At 36.7% G+C, this 21,074-nt stretch overlaps 2 protein-coding genes, 2 long non-coding RNA genes, 1 other non-coding gene and 5 pseudogenes across 12 annotated transcripts; 6 read left to right on the plus strand and 4 right to left on the minus strand.

The window, feature by feature from the left end:
- Positions 1-793: 793 nt before the first annotated feature.
- AT4G07990 (Chaperone DnaJ-domain superfamily protein) lies at positions 794-5,337 on the minus strand. Of its 3 annotated transcripts, NM_116868.4 has the most exons (7): positions 4,985-5,337; positions 3,656-3,697; positions 3,325-3,441; positions 2,741-2,982; positions 2,133-2,169; positions 1,984-2,041; positions 794-1,893 (listed from the first exon to the last, which is right to left on the minus strand). In NM_116868.4, exons 1-7 carry the CDS (start codon positions 5,105-5,107, stop codon positions 1,820-1,822), a joined length of 693 nt encoding a protein of 230 aa, NP_567329.2. In that variant the 5' UTR covers positions 5,108-5,337; the 3' UTR covers positions 794-1,819. The 3 variants fall into 3 exon arrangements, with proteins under 3 accessions (NP_567329.2, NP_001319878.1, NP_001329901.1); NM_001340569.1 differs by lacking the exon at positions 3,656-3,697; NM_001340570.1 differs by lacking the exon at positions 3,656-3,697 and having other exon boundaries at positions 1,552-2,041; positions 4,985-5,321.
- Positions 869-1,309, plus strand: AT4G05285. Its single transcript, NR_141858.1, has 2 exons — positions 869-1,013; positions 1,132-1,309. It is a non-coding gene; the product is annotated as an other RNA (long non-coding RNA).
- A 1,950-nt stretch (positions 5,338-7,287) lies between the features above and the next one.
- On the plus strand, positions 7,288-9,576 carry AT4G08000 (annotated as a pseudogene; the record flags this gene model as incomplete). The annotated part of the gene is made up of 1 exon: positions 7,288-9,576.
- A 322-nt stretch (positions 9,577-9,898) lies between these two features.
- On the plus strand, positions 9,899-10,877 carry AT4G08010 (annotated as a pseudogene; the record flags this gene model as incomplete). Its single annotated transcript has 1 exon — positions 9,899-10,877.
- An 801-nt stretch (positions 10,878-11,678) lies between these two features.
- Positions 11,679-12,111, plus strand: AT4G08013 (annotated as a pseudogene; the record flags this gene model as incomplete). The annotated part of the gene is made up of 2 exons: positions 11,679-11,819; positions 11,911-12,111.
- A 1,079-nt stretch (positions 12,112-13,190) lies between these two features.
- On the plus strand, positions 13,191-14,259 carry AT4G08016 (annotated as a pseudogene; the record flags this gene model as incomplete). The annotated part of the gene is made up of 1 exon: positions 13,191-14,259.
- Positions 14,260-15,018: 759 nt separating this feature from the next.
- Positions 15,019-17,277, plus strand: AT4G08020 (annotated as a pseudogene; the record flags this gene model as incomplete). The annotated part of the gene is made up of 1 exon: positions 15,019-17,277.
- Positions 16,903-19,266, minus strand: AT4G02875. The gene is made up of 4 exons (NR_143980.1): positions 19,246-19,266; positions 17,765-18,267; positions 17,542-17,629; positions 16,903-17,218 (listed from the first exon to the last, which is right to left on the minus strand). It is a non-coding gene; the product is annotated as an uncharacterized misc_RNA (transcript).
- AT4G05295 lies at positions 17,744-18,559 on the minus strand. Its single transcript, NR_141859.1, has one exon. It is a non-coding gene; the product is annotated as an other RNA (long non-coding RNA).
- Positions 18,858-19,984, minus strand: AT4G07995 (uncharacterized protein). Its single transcript, NM_001340571.1, has 2 exons — positions 19,476-19,984; positions 18,858-19,360 (listed from the first exon to the last, which is right to left on the minus strand). The coding sequence occupies exon 1, from the start codon at positions 19,587-19,589 to the stop codon at positions 19,509-19,511; it is 81 nt and encodes a 26-aa protein (NP_001329902.1). The 5' UTR covers positions 19,590-19,984; the 3' UTR covers positions 18,858-19,360; positions 19,476-19,508.
- Between the last annotated feature and the right edge of the window lie 1,090 nt (positions 19,985-21,074).

Consider the following 21,074-nt stretch of genomic DNA (forward strand, 5'->3'; position numbering starts at 1 on the left):
CTACAACCGATTTGCTGTGCACTTGCAGTAGTCGTGTGGTCCTTAAGGTAAAAACCTGAGGCGGAATAAAACACGCATCAATCTTTTTGGTGCTGTTGCCGGGGACAGATTGTTAGTTCCACAAGTCCAAGAACTAGAGTGAACTCTACGACACTTTGCTTCTTTTTTTTTTTTCATTGTTTTAGGAAACTTAAAAGATGAATCCAAAGAATTATCCCGAAAGCTACTATTCTAATGTGAACCATGGCTCAAATAGCGAATCATATTACTCCAGCCACTACTCGCCGGATGCACCCCTAGTACATGGCGTCTCTTGACAATCTCAGCCGTCCCAAAAACATACTTTTTAAATTAGTAAAATTTAAATTAATACTTTATTGACTAAAATTTATATTATTAAAATCTAATAAAATATCCTACTTCCAACCCTTGTTCAAATAATCGCTAGGTGTTAATTAGAATTAGTTTTTTATATTTTTATAATAATGAATAAAAATAGTTAATATATGATGTTAAAAATGTGTATAATTTTACTGTGTTAATAAAAAGACACCAAATAAAATACAAAACTATAGTACAAACAATATTATTGGGTCAAAAATAAAAATAAAGGCCAACAAGACTGGTCCAAAGAACAATAGAAAATTTCAATAATTACACGTATCCTGAGCAATAATTGTGAAGGGATTGAAACACAAAGCACACTTGCAAATGTCCCACATCGGTTACCAGAGGAAGGAGCTCAAGAAAACTCGCTTATAAATAATGCATGTTCCATTAACTTTAAAATTAAGGAGCTAAAGTAAAGTATACGTGGTCTAAGAATTGAGACTCAAACTGTTAAAATTTTATCAGTTATCAAACCGATTTTATCATTAATCGGCCAGTTACCGATTAATTTCTCCGATTTGAGTGAAATCGCGTCGGATGAGTACTGCCGAGTGATTATCCGGCCGCCTGCGTTTTTGAATAGGGGTTCCAACCATACTAATTTGTAAACGTTTCGGTGCATGTAGGATTTTTTTTTTTTTGTTTTAGTTCTTGAAATGTGATATTTATTTGAATCACAAAATCGAGGGTTTATGTATAAATGAACGAAAATACCAAACCACCTATATGACGAAACAGAGCATAAGAAACAGATGATGAGAGATTAAGCTATCGGGATAGTAGACATTAGACCAGCTTTGAAGGAGGGGCTCATCATTTCTGGCAAGTCCTTGTGGCGAGAGATGATACGAAGAAGGATGACCTTGTCAATGATATGAGCTAGGTAGAGGGGAGAATGCGGATGTTGGTGATGCTTCCAACCATTCCCCTCTCGCCAAAGATGGTAAATAGAAGTTTGAAAGGCGGGACGAATGATTGCATATCCGTGCGCAGACTTGCGAGAATGGACATGCGAATGAAGGCTGTCGTTCCAGTCTGGGATGTAGAGTTACCAATCATGGCATATAAGTAGTTCCACACAGTAAACGAGTATGGACATGCATAGAACAAGTTGTCTCTCGATTCCGTCAGTTCATCACAGAGTAGGCATGTCTAATGCTCGAGCATTCATCAGGTAAGTAACTATATAATGAATCAATGGACCATCTGTCCCAAATTCTCCTCTTCAACATATTTAAGCTGTGGATTGGTTTTATTACATATTACAACAAAGAACCTTAACTGAGTAAAAAAAGCAAACCACAAGACTATTAAAATAAACCTATAAAATGGGAAGACACCCAAAAAAACCTGTGATCGATATTGTAGACAATATTCCAATTTCTTTAGAGCGCATGGAAAAGAGATTGATCTCGCTTACCAAAAAAAATCACTTCTCTTTTATTTCCTGTTTTATAGCTTCATATGAAAGTAACACCTCTTTGAATTTTGCTTCAGCTACAACTGCAACAATCGATGTAAATTCCACAAGGTAAGATAAAAGAACGGTTAAGATGGTGAGGCGGAATCCGCCTAGAGCTTACAACGACGTACTTTTGTTATCCTGATTTTGGTCTGGATGGAATTCCAAAGCCTTTTCCCTGAATGCTTTCTGAATGTAAACAAATCCGAATCAGAACTTACTTATTGAGCATATGACTAGGTGGGTATTATTGCATTCGATAAACTCTTGCCACGCTTACCTTAATCTCAGCTTCTGTGTATGGAGTTGCTCGGGACCTGCAACACAATAACACAACAAACCAACAATAAGTTCCCTTGACCTGTCATCCTTACTTGTTGAGACGGAATCAAAATAGCGATTAGCCATTTTGGTTTACATTAACATACTGATTACCATAGTAGGAATATTGCGAACCATTAACATAATCAGCCATGTTTAACTCAGATTCGTATATGGTAATCAACGTTGAACCTTTGCTATAGATTGACTCATTTAGTTATGTTGATTATTCTATATTTCACAAAACAATATATAAAAACCAGTGTACGTTATCATAGATGACTCTGACTTTTGTTATTTGATAGACCTAGAATAAGCGATTACAACAGCAATCAATGAACAAAACTAAGAAGAAACAGACCCGAGTGTACTTTCAACTCTCCCAAAGCCCTAAGGATCCCAATGATCTAAAGATCCTAATATGTTCTCCCTCCCACTTATTTATACTACTCTAGTGCATTTCAGCTTCATTTTCATTGCAACATATAATGAGAAGCTAGAGCCATGGATAATTAACAAAGTGTGAGCCATATCTGCATTTTTGTTTGAATATAAAACGATAATTACCTGCTGAGCCCTAAAACCGAGTAATGGTGTGATAGTGGATATACTCTTCTCTGGTCTGAAGGCTCCTGGTGATTGGTCCTTTGGTTTCTATGCGAAGACTCAGTTTTCCAGTACCAATCATGTCGCTGAAACTGCTGATGGTATTGCTGTGCACCAGGATCATTTTCCGTCCAGTTCTCGTAGCCCCTTCTAAATTTATTCCTCTCTCTGTTGAAAACGCTTTGCATACGCCTAATACGTGCCTGTAACAGAGCATCAACAGATCTGAACGCATGTTCAAGTGATTTCTACACTCCAATAACAGGTTTCTACGAAATCATGGATTAAATGGAGGAGATGTATCTTCAAAGTAATTTATAATCATTTTCATTGGTGTGACAAGCTGCAATTCAAATCTAAATAAACGGTTTACTAAGATGCATGGTTGCTGAAAATTTGAAAGTAACTCCAGATAATGTTACTAAATAAAACGATCAAAGTAGTTTGTGAAATGCCTACACAATTTACATGTAGAACACCGACTATGTTATTTTCTTTGTCTTGCCAACGTAAGTTATCAGTAGGAGAAGGAAATCTAGACTTACCACTCTCTCCAACTCATCCTCATACTCCTCTTGCATCCGTTTATTGTACCTTCTCCATGCTTCCTCCTGAAAAGATGTTCGGAAAGTTCCTCTTCCCGCCGACGGTGTTCTAGTTAGCTTTAATGACCAAATTACAAAAGTTCTTAGTTAGTCTGGAGAATGTGAATCACTAACATGACTTATAACGAACAAAGAAATAGACTAATGGAAAATAAGGCCAATGAAAAACCAAAAGACTGATGACTTTTAGCTACTAACATGTAATGAAGATATCACGATTTCCTGAATATCTATATCATAGTATCTCAGAGAAATAGTTGGTTTTATTCACCTGGGTATAGACCCAATCAAAATTTCTTCGCAGCTGATGAACCTACCAAATAATAGTAGCATCAGACACTACAGTCCCACAAAGAATAAACCAAAACAAACAGACGTAAAGATTAACCCGCAGAGAACAGAATCATTGTATGATTCTGTGATTCCACAGGTTATATTAACAGTCACACTTTTCGGCAAAACCTCTTATTAGAGCAACATAACAAATAAGTCAGTGTTTTCTAGTGAAGTTATGCTTCTCTAGATAGCTACCAAATTCACACTTTATATCACCAATCAAAGCCTAAACTTTTCCATTAAATTTTTTTTATTGCGAGAGTCATATTATCATTCACAATGAACACAAATGCCAATAAGCTCCTCTAAAGATGAACCAACTAGAACCTTATCTAACCCGGTAGCTAATCATTTCTCAACCATCAATCCTCGACTATGAGCACGAAAGCACAGAAAACCAAAAAGCTACTTTCTCAAGCATAATTCGATACAACATTGACACAACTAAAACCAATCATCAAACCCTCACACCAACAAACATTAAGATCAATCTCGCTTAAAGTACGCCGCTTATGAAAATTCACACTTTGTATCACCAATCACAGTCTCTATAATTTTTCCATTACTTACAGAGAATGTCATAACAAAAAAGAATCAACTAGAACCTTATCAAACTCTCTAACTAATCATTTCAAAACCATCAATCATCGCGTACGAGCACGAAAGCACGTAAAACCCGAAAACTAAAGCTATTTTGACCTCAAGCAAAGCCAATGAAATTCACACTATATGTCACCAATCAGAGCCTATAATTTTCCATTACTACTTAGAATGTCACAACAAAAAAAGAATCAAGTAAAACCTTATCAAACTCTCTAGCTAATCATTTCTCAACCATCAATCATCGCGTACGAGCACGCACGTTAGAACGTAAAAACCCGAAAACTAAAGCTATTCTGACCTCAAGCAAAGCCTATGAAATTTACACTTTATATCACCAGCCTATAATTTTCCATTACTACTAAGAATGTCAGAACAAAAAAGAATCAACTATAACCTTTTCAAACTCTCTAACTAATCATTTCAAAACCATCAATCATCGCGTACGAGCACGCACGAAAGCACGTCAAAACCGGAAAACTAAAGCTACTCTGACCTCAAGCAAAGCCTATGAAATTCACACTTTATATCACCAATCAGAGCCTATAAGTTTCCATTGAATAACTACAACTTTATCAACTATAACGTTATCAAACTCTTTAAACAGTTCTTAAACACAATTTCGAGATATGAACGAAAACAAAACTAATGAATTTTGACTCACGGCGAAAGTAGTAGCGGTTGCGCAGATTACAAAAGCCGCGAGGACTTCCCAAGGCCTTGAGTCCGGCTTCTGCTGCGGTGGTGGAGGATTCCATTTCTTATCTTTATCATCTTCGCCTCCCATTTTCTCTCTGCTTCGTTTTCTACGAATTACGATAATCGATAAGAGGATCTTTGGGGTTGTAACAACATCGTCAGAGAATTTCGATTGCTTCTCTTCTTTCTTCACTACTTTGAAGATCAAATTGGATTTTGATTTTTTTTTTTCTTCTTCCACCGCCTCAATTCGTCTTTGGAAGACGTTTTCTCTCCGTCGTACCGACGACGAACAATTTTCAGAATTTTTTGTTTTCGATAGGTGAGAAATAGTTGGGCCCTTATTGGGCCTCTTTCCCAAACAAAGAACGAATATTGTTTTTTTTTTTTTTTTTCGTCTGAATAATTCATGAAATTATCCAAAGGTGAAATACAAGGAAGAAATATATAGTATAATACTAAAGTTGGCAGGATTTTAACCTTCAAAAACTAAAAAAACATAGGGAGATAAACAAAAGAACGAATTAATAAGTAAATTGATTAGAAATAAAGAGAATCTAGAAAAAAAATCTGAATTAGGAGCTAAGGGATCGACGCACAAAAGCCTTATTTGTCTTGTTGAGAGGAACCGAGTCAAAATCCATTGTATAGCTCTTCTTTGTGCTGAAAGACTTTTTTGACAAATTTTCCGACGTTAAATAAATAGTCAGAAATTTTCGACGGCTTCGTAATGATATTCCGACGGATTTCTGACGACATGTTTCCCGTCAAAACACCGTCGAAACTTTCCTATGGATTCAAAATGGTCGACAATTCGTCAGTGATTTCCAACGAAACTCCGACCAAATATTTCGACGGATTTCCGACCAAAATATATCCGTTTTGACACCTCTAATATTCGTCAGAATATGTTGTACCTTTCCGACAAAATTCCAACAAAATACACTCGGTTAAGTAGCCGTCCGGTCAAATAGCCGTGCGTATAGTTATTTATAAAAAAATCATCAAATCTCCAACGAAAATCAGTCGAAAACTCGTCTGACATCCGTCAAAAACTCGTCGGAAAAATTGATAATTCTCATCTTTATTTTTTCTACCCTCATTGACAAAATCGTCCAAGCAACAAAATAGAACCAGAGAGAAATGGTTTCTTCGAATCCGTTTAATTATTTTTGATCATGGATGGACCAGCCCATGCGTGATCCGGTGACGGAGTTGCTAACGCCAGAATATACAGAAGGTCTTAAACAATTCATGGCATTTGCGACAAACCAACCAGTAACCATCAAATCAAAACAAATGTATTGTCCGTGTTCTACATAACTAATTTTAAGAGTTATTCTGGTATCTTAAGTTTGGATGCATTTATATGGGGATGGGTTTATGCCGGGGTACAAAGCTTGGCTCATGTATGGAGAGAATGAGTCAATCACTACAAGAAAATAGGCAAACGACGACTACGCAAGGCGACTAACAATGTATTCGTCCTTTTTTGCGACTATATTACGACTGATGGACGACGACGTTACGACAATAGACAAATTGGTCGTTCCATAGTCGTATTTTAGCGACTACAAGCTTTAGTCGGTAAATAGTCGTCCAAGTACGACTATTTGACGACGACATTACTGAAAAAAATAAGTAGTCGTAAAGTAGTCGTATATTGACGACTACATATCCGACTTTAAACATTAGTCGCAAAACAGGCGACGATACTACGACTATTTTCACTTTGTCGTCCAATAGTCGCATAGTTGTCGTATAATACCATTGGAAAATGTTTTTCGCGTTGCTGGGTAGGTACACCTAATTTCTGAGCGTCTACAGTGTTTAGTCGTAAAATAGTTGTAAAAAATCCTCTATATAATCCACGACACTCTTCATTCTCATTCACCAACAAATCAAAACAACATCAAAAGAAATAAAAAACGATTTCGAAGAAAAAAATATAAGTTTAGTTTATGGTATAATGGCGGGAAACTTCAATAATGGCGGTGGTGGCGGTTTCTATCGAGATTGGATGTACAAGAGATTTGATGAAGTAACGGGAAATTAGTCAACCGAATACGTTGCAAGAGTAGAGGAGTTCATGACATTCGCTAATAGTCAGCCTATAGTACAGAGTAGTCGAGGTAAATTTCATTGTCCTTGTAGTGTATGCAAGAATGAAAAACACATCATCTCGGGTAGAAGAGTTAGTAGTCCTTTGTTTAGTCAAGGATTTATGCCTGATTATTATGTTTGGTATAAGCATGGAGAAGATTGAATATGGATATAGGAACTAGTTACACGGATATGACGTATTTTAGTGAGAATCATGAAGAAGTGGGTAATGTTGTAGAAAATCCATATGTGGATATGGTGAACGATGCATTTAATTTTAACGTGGGGTTTGATGATAACTATCATCAGGATAGTTATCATCAGGATAGTAGTTATCAAAATGTCGAAGAACCGGTTCGTAACCATTCAAAGAAATTTTACGACTTGTTAGAAGGTGCAAATACTCCATTGTACGATTGTTGTCGTGAAGGCCAGTCGCAGTTATCCTTAGCATCTCGACTCATGTAGAACAAGGCGGATTATAATATGAGTGAAAAGTTGGTGGATTCCGTTTGCGAAATGTTTACAGAATTTTTACCAGAAGGAAACCAGGCTACCAGTTCACATTACCAAACCGAAAAGTTGATGCGCAATTTAGGACTTCCATATCATACGATTGATGTTTGTTCGAACAATTGTATGCTTTTCTGGAAAGAAGACGAACAAGAAGATCATTGTCGATTTTGTGGCGCACAAAGATGGAAGCCTAAAGATGACCGTCGACGAACCAAAGTACCATATAGTCGTATGTGGTATCTACCTATTGGAGACCGGTTAAAAAGAATGTATCAGAGCCACAAGACAGCTGCAGCAATGCGATGGCATGCTGAGCATCAATCAAAGGAGGGAGAAATGAATCATCCTTCAGATGCGGCAGAGTGGAGATATTTCCAAGAGTTACATCCCCGGTTTGCGGAAGAACCTCGTAACGTTTATCTCGGGTTGTGTACTGATGGGTTCAATCCGTTTGGCATGTCTCGTAATCATTCGTTGTGGCCTGTGATCCTGACTCCATATAATTTACCCCCTAGTATGTGCATGAATACAAAGTACTTATTTCTTACAATTTTGAATGTTGAGCCAAATCATCCTCGAGCTAGTCTTGATGTCTTCCTCCAACCTCTTATTGAGGAGCTAAAAGAGTTGTGGTCTACTGGAGTCGATGCGTACGATGTATCATTGAGTCAGAATTTTAATCTAAAAGCAGTGCTACTGTGGACGATAAGCGATTTTCCGGCGTATAGCATGTTATCAGGATGGATTACTCATGGTAAATTTTCTTGTCCAATTTGTATGGAAAGTACAAAGTCTTTTTATCTACCCAATGGACGGAAGACATGTTGGTTTGATTGTCATCGTAGATTTCTTCCTCATGGTCATCCATCCCGTAGGAACAAGAAAGACTTTCTGAAGGGAAGAGACTCTTCTAGCGAGTATCCACCCAAGTCTTTGACAGGGGAGCAAGTTTATTACGAGCGGTTGGCTAGTGTAAATCCAACAAAAACGAAGGACGTTGGTGGGAACGGTCATGAAAAGAAGATGCCAGGCTATGGAAAGGAACATAATTGGCACAAGGAAAGCATCTTGTGGGAGTTGTCTTACTGGAATGACCTCAATCTTCGACATAATATTGATGTGATGCATACTGAGAAGAATTTTCTTGACGACATCATGAACACTCTCATGAGTGTTAAGGATAAATCAAAAGATAATATCATGTCAAGATTAGATATTGAAATTTTTTGTTCTCGATCAGACTTACATATTGATAGTCAGGGTAAAGCTCCATTTCCAGCGTATGCATTAACCGAAGAAGCCAAAAAGAGTTTATTGTCATGTGTGAAACATGAGGTTAAATTCCCAGATGGTTATTCTTCAGATTTGGCTACTTGTGTAGACATGGAGAATGAAAAGTTTTCAGGCATGAAGAGTCATGATTGTCATGTTTTTATGGAGAGAATACTGCCATTTTATCTTTGCTGGACTCCTTGACCGGAATGTCCACCTTGCATTATCAGGTACAATAAATGTTGTTTAAGTTGCCACACTTTTTTAAACCTCTGATTTAACTTAAACATATATATATATATATATATTTTAGGGATTGGAGCATTTTTCCGGGACTTATGTTCGAGAACTTTACAGAAAAGTCGGGTTCAAATTCTCAAACAGAACATAGTTTTAATAATCTGTAACTTGGAAAAGATCTTTCCACCATCATTTTTTGATGTTATGGAACACCTACCTATCCATCTCCCATACGAACCTGAATTGGGTGGCCCTGTCCAATATCGGTGGATGTACCCATTTGAGAGGTTTTTCAAAAAGTTTAAAGGAAAAGCAAAGAACAAAAGATATGCGGCAGGATCAATTGTTGAGTCATATATCAATGACGAGATTGCTTATTTTTCAGAGTACTACTTTGCCGATCATATACAAACAAAATCAAGGTAAATATAATTATTTATTTTACGATGCGCAAGCTATACTTTAGAATTAAAATCAATTACATGGATCAGGTTAACAAGATTCGATGAAGGAGAAGTTCATGTATATCATGTCCCTGGAGTACCTAACATATTTATGCACGTCGGCCGTCCAAGTGGTGAACTGCACGTGGAATGGCTTTCAGAGAAAGACTACCAAAGCGCACACGCATATGTTTTAAGAAATTGTGACTATTTTCAACCACTTGAGAGGTATTTTAAATCACTCCTTAATTTAAAATTTTCATTATGATAAGTTTGATTTATTTATCTTTGGTTGTAAATATAGTATGTTCGAGGATTTTCTTTTTGTGAAATATCCAACCTTGTCCGAAAAAGAACTCTACGCGAAAAGAGCTAAAAAATATTATCAATGGGTTAAAGAATATGTAAGTCTACATCATTTTAGTAATTTTTAAAAGTGATCATTTAAATTATGTTGATATTGTTATTGTTTATTTATTATGTAGGTAACATATTGGAACCCTACTTCTCCATTTCCTACTTGGGTTCAAGAGATTGTGCATGGGCCTTTGAACAAGGTTAAAACTTGGCCAATGTATTTCACACGAGGATATTTGTTTCATACGAAAAATCATGGCGTTAGACGAAAAACATGTAACTATGGGGTATGTGTTAAAAGAGAAAATTACGTGGATTCATCTGATGAAGCGGATTTCTACGGTACCTTATATGATATCATAGAACTTCAGTATGAGGGCATCGTCAATTTGAAAATCACACTTTTTAAGTATAAGTGGTATGATCCTGTGATTGGTAGAGGCACTCGGCGAAGCCATGGTGGTGTTGTAGACGTTCTATCATCTAGGAAATACAATAAATACGAGCCGTTCATTCTAGGTACATAATTAAGAATACATAAGGTTCTCTGTTAATTATTAAATAACTTTGTATTTTTATTAATATGTATAACTTGTGTATGCAGCATCCCACGCAGATCAAGTTTGTTATATTCCGTATCCATATACAAAGAAACCAAAAAGCATTTGGCTAAATGTTTTAAAAGTTAATCCTCGGGGAAACATTTATGGAGAATATGAAAACAATGATCCGACTCTTTTGCAAACAAAAAATGATGAAGCTGTGTTGCTGACTACAATTGAAGATCTGGTATTAGACAATCCGGTAGAAAGCTTAAACCCAATCATACTCGATTACGATGTCGGAGATGCTGAACCAGAAGATGAATTCCGATGTAATTTATCGTCTTCAAACGATGATGAAGTCGAAGATGATGAAGAGTACTAAATGTGTGCTTTATATGTATATTAATTTTCCTATTTATATGAAATTTTTTTGTTTAAGAATATATCATATAATGTTTAATTATTTGAATAAATATTACAGAAACCTTATAATTATCATGAATATTTATAATTATAATTAATTTGTTGGGCTGTCGGCATCCCAAGCCCAAGCCCAAACCCAATAAAATTAACGACGGCAATACGACTAATAGACGATGGACGTTTAATGATATTGGGCTTTTAAATTTCGAGCCCAAACCCAAAAGAATTAACGACTATAATACGATTAACTTGCGACAGACGTTTTATTTGTTGGGCTTAGTAATTCCGAAGCCCAAACCTAATAATGTTAACGACGATATTACGACTAACATGCGAGACACCATTAATTTGTTGTGCTTTTAAATTCCGAAGCCCAAACCCAATAAAAATTAACGACTATTCAACGACTATTCGGCGACAATTGTCTTTATTGTTGGGCTTTCATATTTCGCGGCCCAAACCCAAAAAAATTAGTGACGAAAATACGACTACGTTGCGACTACCTGTATAAAAAAAACCCTAATTCGATCGATTCACTTCTCATTTCATCCAAACAAAACTCTTCTTCTTCGATCTTCTTCTTCAACTTCTTCTTCTTCGATCTTCTTCTACAACTTCTTCTTCGATCCATTTCATCTCATATCTACCTAAACCCAGTCGAGTTCTTCACCTCTTCTTCTTCTCAGATCTGATTCGAATCGAATCATCTTCTCTTTCTTCGATCGTCCTCTTTCTTCGATCTCTTCGTCTCTCTTCAACCATGCCTAACGCCGGTCGTGGAGGTTCACGAAAGAGGAAGACAACCCCCAACGTTACACAGAGAGCCGGAGGGTCCACACCGCTTGGAAGACCAGCTTCCCTGCCTCAGCAGTACGACTTCACTCCGGCGGCAGCGCCTCAAGTTCCTCTGACGCAGCCGCCTCAAACCGTCGGAGCCTCAACGTCAGCCCCCCCACTACCGCAACTATCCGCCGCCGCAATAACTATTCCAGAGCTCCACCACTCAGCGTGTTGATCCGCCGCCGCCGCGATCTGAAGAGGCGCAGTTTAATCCACCGCCAGAAGCTCCTCTAAACCAAGAACAATCGGAGTCTCCAAATCCCAACTCTCAGGCATACACCCATCCATCTTCTCAAGGCAATAACTTTCAAGAGGGAGCTCCTCAATCGTTGTCGGAGCTACAAGAAGACTGAGCGAGGGCTCTCAATGACATACTTATGGTTCCCAGGAGGGAAATGTGGACCACCGTACTGTCTCATATTCCCAAGCCGAAGACTGAATAGTATGTGCTCTTCCTCAACCCTATTAGCTTGATTTAGATTCTGTATTTGCTTGTGTTAGGTTGCAGCAATGATTAGCTTGTGTTAGGTTGTGTCTTGATTAACTTGTGTTAGGTTGTGTCTTGATTTGCTTGTGTTAGATTGTGGTGGATTGCTCTTGTGTCCGCTTTGTTAATTTGTTGTGAACATAGATTGTGTCTTGATCTGCTTGTATTAGATTGTTTCATTGGATTGTGTCTTGATTAGCTTCTGTAATACTCTGTCTTGATGAGCTTGTGTTAGATTGTGGTGGCTTGCTATCTTGTGTGAACATAGTGGTCATGTCTTGATGAGCTTGTGTTCTCTTGTGGTGGCTTACTCTCTTGTGTTCTGTTGTGGTGGCTTCCTATCTTGTGTTCTGTTGTGGTGGCTTGCTCTCTTGTGAACGCTTGCTATCTTCTGTGAACATAGTGGTCATGTCTAGCCTCTCTTGTGTTCTGTTGTGGTGGTTTGTTTTGTTGTGGTGGCTTGCTATCTTGTGTTCTGTTGTGGTGGCTTGCTCTCTTGTGAACGCTTGCTATCTTCTGTGAACATAGTGGTCATGTCTAGCAATACTTGTGTTCTATTGTGGTGGCTTGCTCTCTTGTGTTCGCTTGCAATCATGTGTTCTCTTAAGTGGTTAGATTGTGTTGTCTTGCTTAGATAATCTAGCTTAGACTGTATTCTGTAGTCATCTCAGTTTAGATGTTGTGGTCTATTCTTTCTGTTGAGTTGTTTCACTAATGTAACATGTTTTTTTCTTTCATTGTTTCATGTGCATGGAGGTTTACTCGCGACAGGAGATCAAAGTTGGTTAGAAAGATCACTCGGATTTTTACACAGAAATTTAATGCTCCCTACTATAACTGGTCATGTGTGCCATTGGATAAAAGAGAGAGGTTATTTCTAGAGTTTGCGGTAAGCTGTCATGCATCTCTCTTACTTTCTTAACTTTCCTGCTTAATCTTTTAAATTTCACTAACTCAAGCTACTCTTTTTTGTAGAAAACTCACAGTTGGGATCCCTTAATAAGAGGGACTGTGCAGTATTACTTCAATGAGGTCTGTAAATGGCGCTTGAAGGACATGGTTAGCACCGCAAGGAGAACTAGAGAGCAGCCTCCATGGATTGGTGAAACTCTGTGGGCTGTTATGTGCGCTTACTGGGACACCGAACCAGCACAAAAACGGAGTCGGACCTATTCCAAAGCTCGTCTCTCTGACCGTAACGGTCTCGGTCCTCACATCCACTTCTCTGGGCCAAAGTCTTTTCAAGAAATCCAAGACGAATTTGCAAGTTTTTCTGTTACCTCTTTCAGTTACCTCACATGTATGTTTTTGAGTATTTGAGCTGTGTTGGTTTCATTGCAGGAGGAGAAATTGGGAAGAACGGTCACTATTGGTGAGGTGTTTGTAGAGACACATACTAAGTCGGATGGTACGTATGTTGATCGGAAGGCGGAGATGATTGCTCAAACTTATGAGCAGAATGTGAGAGATAGATTGTTACAGCTAAAGGCGGAAGCTTCTGCTGTGTCTGATGGGACTTCACGACCTCGGGAGCTGACAAATGAGGAGTACACAACCATCTTTCTCGAGGTAAAATGTTGTAGTCTAAACCTCTTGACTTTGAGTTTATGGTTATTCTGTCACTAATCTCTTCTTTATTTCTTTTCAGTCCACCGAAAGGGATTCAAGAGGCAATCCTTATGGACTTGGCAGTCTCAAAGACACATTAGGTTGTGCCAACCGCAATCTCCCTGGAGAATCATCATCATCCTTTCTAGATTTAGAAGAACGGCTGAAGGAAGTGCAACGCAAGATTGAGGAGCAGGCTGCCTACAATGAGAAGCGAGATTCTGAGATTGCTGCGCGTGAAGCTGAGACAGCCCGAATCACGGCTGAGCAAAAGGACAAGCTCGAACACTTGTCCTTAGTGGAGAATCATCTCCGACAAACAGATCTGCAATTCCTTGACTTCATGGCCTCTCAATCTTCGACAACCATAGAGCCTCTACCAGCTACTCCACAAAATGATCAATAGGTTTAGATTTCAGTCCCTTTTCCCTTGAACTTTGAACAATAATGTGTGTGTGTTTAGAACTTTGAACATTAGGTGTAAGTTGTGTTTTATGTATTTGATAGGATTTTCAATAATAAATGTCTTTTTGTTACACTTTATAGCATTTCAAACAACAAACAAACCGAATTATCAGATTCGATGACCAACCAACAAAAAATCAAGATATGACCAAATTCTTATTCGGAAACAAAATGTCGTCGTAAAGTCGTCGTAAAATAGTCGGAACATAGTCGTATCATAGTCGTAAAACAGTCACCAATATTACCGATTATTATCTGACAACATAACAAAGTCGTTTAGTGATCGTAAAGGCATCGTAAAGTTGTCGTAAACTATTTAGCGACTACGATACGACAACCAGAACAGTGCCCACAATCCAGTACAATTGATCGTAAAATAGTCGCAAAGTAGTCGTCAATAAAAGTACGACAATTTTACGACTACAAGAATCATCCCCCATATATAGTTTAATTAATCGTAACATAGTCGCCATATAGTCGCCAAATGTTACGACCAATCAACGACTATTTCCTGCCGACTGTTTAGCAGTCGTATGTTAGTCGTAAACTTACGACTAACATACGACTAACATACGACTATGTTGCTTAGTGACTATGTATATACAACTCATTGTTTAGTCGTCTAATAGTCGTATTATTCCGTTTACGACTATGAAACGACTTGTTTTGTAGTCGGTTAACGTCTGTTTTTTTGTAGTGAATGGTGAATTATGGTAGTTGTAGCGAACATTATCCTGTTGATAGGTTAGTGGGACCAAATCCAAAAATAGATACAAATGTAGGTACCGTTCAGATGGTGAATGATGCTTTTCGTGAAAATATACACTCGTTTGATGGGAATAGTGATAGAGTAGAGGAACCTAATTTAGAAGAACGAAAGTTTTTTAATATGTTAGATGCATCAAAACATCCCTTATATAAAGGATGTAAAAAGGATCATTCGTCTTTATCTGCTGCAACCAAGTTGATGGGTATCAAAACGGATTATAATTTGTCCGAGGATTGTGTGAATGCGATTACTGATTTTGTGAAAGATTTATTACCCGAAGATAATCTTGCATCAGGAACATACTACGAGGTGCAAAAATTGGTAGCTGGTCTTGGTTTACTGTATCAAGTGATAGATGTGTGCATTGACAATTGTATGTTGTTCTGGAGAGAAGATTCAGATCGCTTGACATATAAGTTTTACCGCAAACCTGGGTATCGGGAAACAAGTGGAAGATCTCAATTCCATACAAACAGATGTGGTATTAACCATTATCAGAGAGGTTGTAGAGGTTATATCAAATTAAGCGCACATCCGGGCCAATGAGATGGCATGTAGAGCCAACAATAGAAGGAAAAATTACGCATCCCTCAGATGGAGAAGCGTGGAAACATTTTCAAACAGTGCATCCTAGTTTTGCTTCCGAGAGAAAAAACGTATATCTTGGATTATGTATAGATGGATTCAATCCCTTTGGGAAGCATGGACGGCAGTACTCATTGTGACCTGTTATCGTGACACCTTATAACTTGCAGCCATCATTATGCGTGAAACGAGAGTTTATATTCTTGACCTTCCTCGTTCCTGGCCCACATCATCCAAGAAGATCACTCGACGTGTTTCTACAACCACTTATATACGAGTTACAAATGTTATGGGAGATTGGTGTTGAAGCGTTTGATGTTTCATCCTAACAGAATTTGTCATGCGTACGACACTTTTGTGGACCATCAGCGACTTCCCTGCATATGGTATGTTATCTGGATGGACAACACATGGAAGGTTATCGTGTCCATATTGTCAAGATAACACTCATGCATTCCAATTGAAGTACGGACGGAAAACTTGTTGGTTTGATTGTCATAGGAGATTTTTACCGAGTAACCATCCGTATCGTCAAAGCACCACTTTGTTTACGAAGAACAAAAAAGTGGTTTATGGGTCACCTCCAGAGTTAGATGACACATATTTGCTAACTCAATTACGAGATTTTGGTGCAGCTACATCAATTGAGGTTGGTGGTAATGGGCATGATCTTGTTGATGGCTATGAGTTAATCACAATTGGCATAAGAAGAGAATTTTCTGGGAATTGCCATATTGGAAGGATCTTTTGTTGAGACATAATCTAGATGTTATGCACATTGAGAAGAACATGCATGACAACATGATGAATACAGTCTTAAATGTGCCAGGTAAGACGAACCATAATTTAAAGTCTAGACTAGACTTGCAAGACATTTGTTCGAAGAAGAAGCTTCATATTATGGTAAATGGAAAATGAACAATTCCTGCGTTCCGGTTAGATGCAATCTCAAAGGAAGAATTCTTCGATTGGATAATGCATGGTGTTGATCATGGGGAAGAGAAGCAAACGTGGTGGGAAAGGTATGGCGGTGCACCATGCGAGTTCGACGAGCTTCTTAAGTCGTACACACGAATTGGTAAGTCTTTTACTCTTATTTGATTTTATATTTTATTTTAGTTTAACTATATTTTTTTATTTTATCTATAGACGGAGAAGAATGGAGGTGTGGAACCTAATTTGTAGAAATCATTGAGGATACACAAACCAACAAGAAAACTGGATTAATTCAAGACGGTTACATCGCGGGTCTCGTCGAGACATTGAAGAGAAAGATGACGGAGTTCCTCACACAGCTTCCCCAAAATGATGATGGTTCCTCACCATCTAACGTCCAGGCCCGAGAAAAAATCAACCGCATTGTTCTTGAGGTAAGGTTTATTTCATAATATTAATTTTTTGTATAATTTTTAAAAATTTACTAACAGTTGTTATATGCAGGAAATTCCGTCAAACTGGGGTCGTGTGGTAGGGTTAGGTAGCCTAAACCAAAGCACCACATATTTTTATGCCGGCCCATCATGGGATTCTGAGATCTTTAAAGAGCCTGAGGAGAAAGACAAGGAGATCTTAGTTTTGAAGGAGCAAAAACATGAAGATTCTTGACTTCATGCATTCAAAATTTTCTGATTTTCCTGATGATCTATAAATGCTTTTGTTTAAATTTAATTTTGTTGTTATGTCAAACAAATTTATTTTCTTTTGTAGGATAATATGTGTACTTTTAAAATATTTATTTTATAATATTTCAAGAAATATTTTTCTATAAACGTTAATTTAAATTAATAAAAATATTAGTAATTAAATTATACCCGTCGGAAATACAAACAACATCAGTAATCTGTCGGAAAATTCAACAACGTTACTAACCTGTCGGAAATACTTCGTCGGAATCCATCGGGAATAACGTTGTCGGTAAACCGTCGGAAGAATATACCGACCGATTTTCAACAACGTTCTGATGCAATGTATGACAATAATATTCGTTAGAAAATAGTCTGAAACTATTTCAGACGAGGATCCGACTATGTTCCAACCGGTTTTGCAACCAATGTTATTGTTAGAAAAGCGTATAGAAATTGTCGGAAAATACCTCGTCGGAAACCCGTCGGTAATTTGTAACACGTTTGCGACGACATTCAGATTTCCGACGAGATAGAATCGACCAATCTATGTCGTCGAAAATTCGTCGAATACGGCTGTTTCCATCGTTATTCCGACGATTTCGTCCATTGGAAATAGCCTATCTTTTTGTAGTCGATAGTATTAAACATGTCAAACCAACCCGAGAAGTCGATAACCTCAAACTGGAAGAGATACCGCTTAAGATGGCAAAAAAGCGAACCACAAACTCCAAAACGAAATAGATCTTAATGAGAGAAAAGAACCAACCATAGAACATGAGCCCAAAGCTAAGGGCAAAAAGAATCGAGTCCGTCTCATCATAAAGGAGAGATTTTCCAGGATATTAAATGACAAACACAACACCACGATAAGCAATTAAATGGCCAAAACAGAAACTTCACTCAAACAAGACCCATGCAAAAATCCTACAAAAAGAAGATTCCGAAAAATCCTAACAACCCCAAGAAGAACCTGCAAACCAGAGCAACAAGTAATCATATCAAGTAATCAAGATGTATTTATTAACTACTAGAGAAAATATTTGGGCTACGCCCGGGTAATTTTGATAATTGATATAGTATTTTAAAGTTAGATAACATAGTTTTTGTTTAATAACATTTCTTATTTTTTATATGCTAAGAAATAGTTTTGTTCTATCCTGTGTTTTCTTAGATCATATGGAATAATTTCAACTCTTATGAGATTGGTATATAGTTTGATACCTAGCATCGTAGGTAGGCGACTATCATATTATTTTATATAGTAATATTAAGCACATTTTCGTAACTTTGTGGAATAGTTTAGCAAAAGAATATTGATCAGTATGGTTTTCTACGTGAAAGATTCATAATCTCAAACTGTTAAGTTCCAGCAGAAGTGGTGTATATGCCATCATGCTTTGATGATAAGAATTAGAAGGTACGTGGTGAAGTTATACGTCCGTTTAATATATGCATTTTTTGTTAAAAGTTATGTCTGTTTAATTATGATTGGTAACTATAGCTTAAGATTTGAAGTTTACTAAAATCTGTGAATGACAGCAAAAATTTGTAAATTATTATTGAATGATCATTTAGTGTAAATATTTTGCTGGATGGCCCTCTCTCTTCTCCGGACAACATTTTTATATCTATTTAAAACTTAATTTTTAAGAAAGAGCTCAATATTAGAAGGACACAGTTGGGCAAAAATTTAGAGTCATAGCACAAAACTACTAATACAATGGCAAAGAGAAAGTGAAGATAGGGCTAGAAAGTGAAAATATTGCTGGCCTTATTGATGCTTATCTAAACTCATATATTTTCTTTGTTTTCTTTTCCATTCCTTTAATTTTACCTCATTACCTCATATATTTGAACTATATATTGTGTTTTCCATTTTAAAAAGTAGAAGACATGGGAAGAGAAGAAGATAGAAGTTAGATAGCTGGATCTTCGAGTTTTCTTTCACCTGATTTGGTATCTAGGAAAATGTTGTTCTCAAGAAGATGGAAGATTGTAACAGTTTGGTGAGAAGCCTGGAATTTGGATGATGTAGATGATTCACCTCTCGATAATCACATATTCTACATGTAGAATGGCCAAAAGATGATTATATTAACTATTAAGAAAACATATTGACCTTAACGTATGTAGATATATCTCTAAGAAATTATGTAAATCATGAGAAGTAACACTTACTTTGTCGAAGTCGTCGGAGAAACTTAAAACCAATTATAATCTTTTTTCTTGGAATCTCTTTCTTTTTTTCTGGTAATAGACCAAGATGTAGGTTCGCTTCAAGGAAAAAATCATCTTTAAAGGTTCGCTTCAAGGACGTCTTTTTCACACCATACCCTCTACTTATTTTGTCTTCTCCTCGTCTTGTATAAACTCCACACTCATCTTTGATACTATTGATTTGGATACCCTAGTTTACAGGAAAAGTTGATTGTAAAAGGAATACTAACTTTGACGCGCAAACACAAACCAAAATATCTTCATTATAGAATAATGGAACAAACTTGATTGCAAAAGTTTATTGAAAAATAGAATCTATCATTACAAATTTGTTTACAGAAGGATACGAAGAGATCAGTTAGATTTGGTTACGACTCTTCGATTTTGGTATGCCACATGACTTTTGTTGAGAATAAGAAAATTATGGTAGAAAAATAAGAAAATTATGGTAGAAATAACGATTTTTTATGTGTCCAAATGAAATGAATCAAGTCTCTATTTATAGAGTTTAAAAAGTTATAAACTTTATATAAATATATGTTTTAAAAAATTTTGTTTGGTATGCAATAAATGATTGTAAATAGATAAAAGAAAATAAAAATCTCCCAAAATCTCAATATCCAATAAAAATATAGCAAGTGTCAACATCTTAATAATCTCTTTTTTTCAAGGAAAAAAAAGTTTTGGACAATACACTCTCATTTTCTTGAGTTTGAAACACACATTCCACTCACTTATTGACACGTGGCATACACATGCCCAAAATTTATCTTTTCAACATGTTGAATAGTTTCAACCAAGTTGAATCCACGTAAGATTTTTTAATTATTCGGCAGGTGCAATGTGGAGATTCAACTATTGAATAAATAATTCAACACGGGCATTGTGGATAGTCTTACACTATGAACAATGGTCTTTTCATTAAACACCCTCCACATTATCTTCTTTCTCTTCCACATCCTTTCCTTTTTCTTTCACAGAATAATTCAATACCCACTCAAATTTTATACTCTACAATGGTATTTTATAAGAGAATTTATCTCTAATAATTCAAAGAAAAATAAAATATCAGAAATTTCAGTAACAAATAAAAGCATAACACATGTCCCATCTACATTTAATTCGCCTCCACAATTTCTATCTCTAACTATTTAATAACAAGTGGCAATGAGGGGTCCATTTTTAACAATAAAACATTATTGAATCCGTTCAACACCATTTAATGGACGTAAGAGTTATTTCTTTATACAATATCTCATTGTAAGCATTCAGTTATTGAATTAATTTTCTCAATATATCATTGTAGATAGTCTTATAAGTATGCAGACTTGGCAGATTGAGGGAGATTTTTATAAGGCTGATGTGGATAGCTTGAGAGGCCTCAATGAGCTTCTTTTATTAGTATGAGATTTTATCTATGTAAAGTTTGAGCTTCATATCCAATAATTTGCCATCTAATTTTGACATATTTTGAAATTTTAATCCTTAAGTTTACAAACTAAACTTGATATCAGTTCTTGCATTAGTTTTGTATTTATATTTCAAAAACAGATTGAAAAC

Source organism: Arabidopsis thaliana, chromosome 4 (genome assembly GCF_000001735.4).
Source record: "Arabidopsis thaliana chromosome 4, partial sequence".
In the NCBI taxonomy this organism is placed as follows: domain Eukaryota; kingdom Viridiplantae; phylum Streptophyta; class Magnoliopsida; order Brassicales; family Brassicaceae; genus Arabidopsis; species Arabidopsis thaliana.

Bases quoted from the DNA above. Each gene is read 5' to 3' on its own strand.
- AT4G07990 (NM_116868.4), bottom strand. From the start codon at position 5,107: ATGGGAGGCGAAGATGATAAAGATAAGAAATGGAATCCTCCACCACCG. The intron at 3,698-4,984 runs GTGAGTCAAAAT...ATTATTTGGTAG, and splicing joins CAACCGCTACTACTTTCGCC to GTTCATCAGCTGCGAAGAAA. The intron at 2,170-2,740 runs GTAATTATCGTT...ATTGTGTTGCAG, and splicing joins TCGGTTTTAGGGCTCAGCAG to GTCCCGAGCAACTCCATACA.
- AT4G07995 (NM_001340571.1), bottom strand. From the start codon at position 19,589: ATGATTTTTTCCTTGAAGCGAACCTACATCTTGGTCTATTACCAGAAA.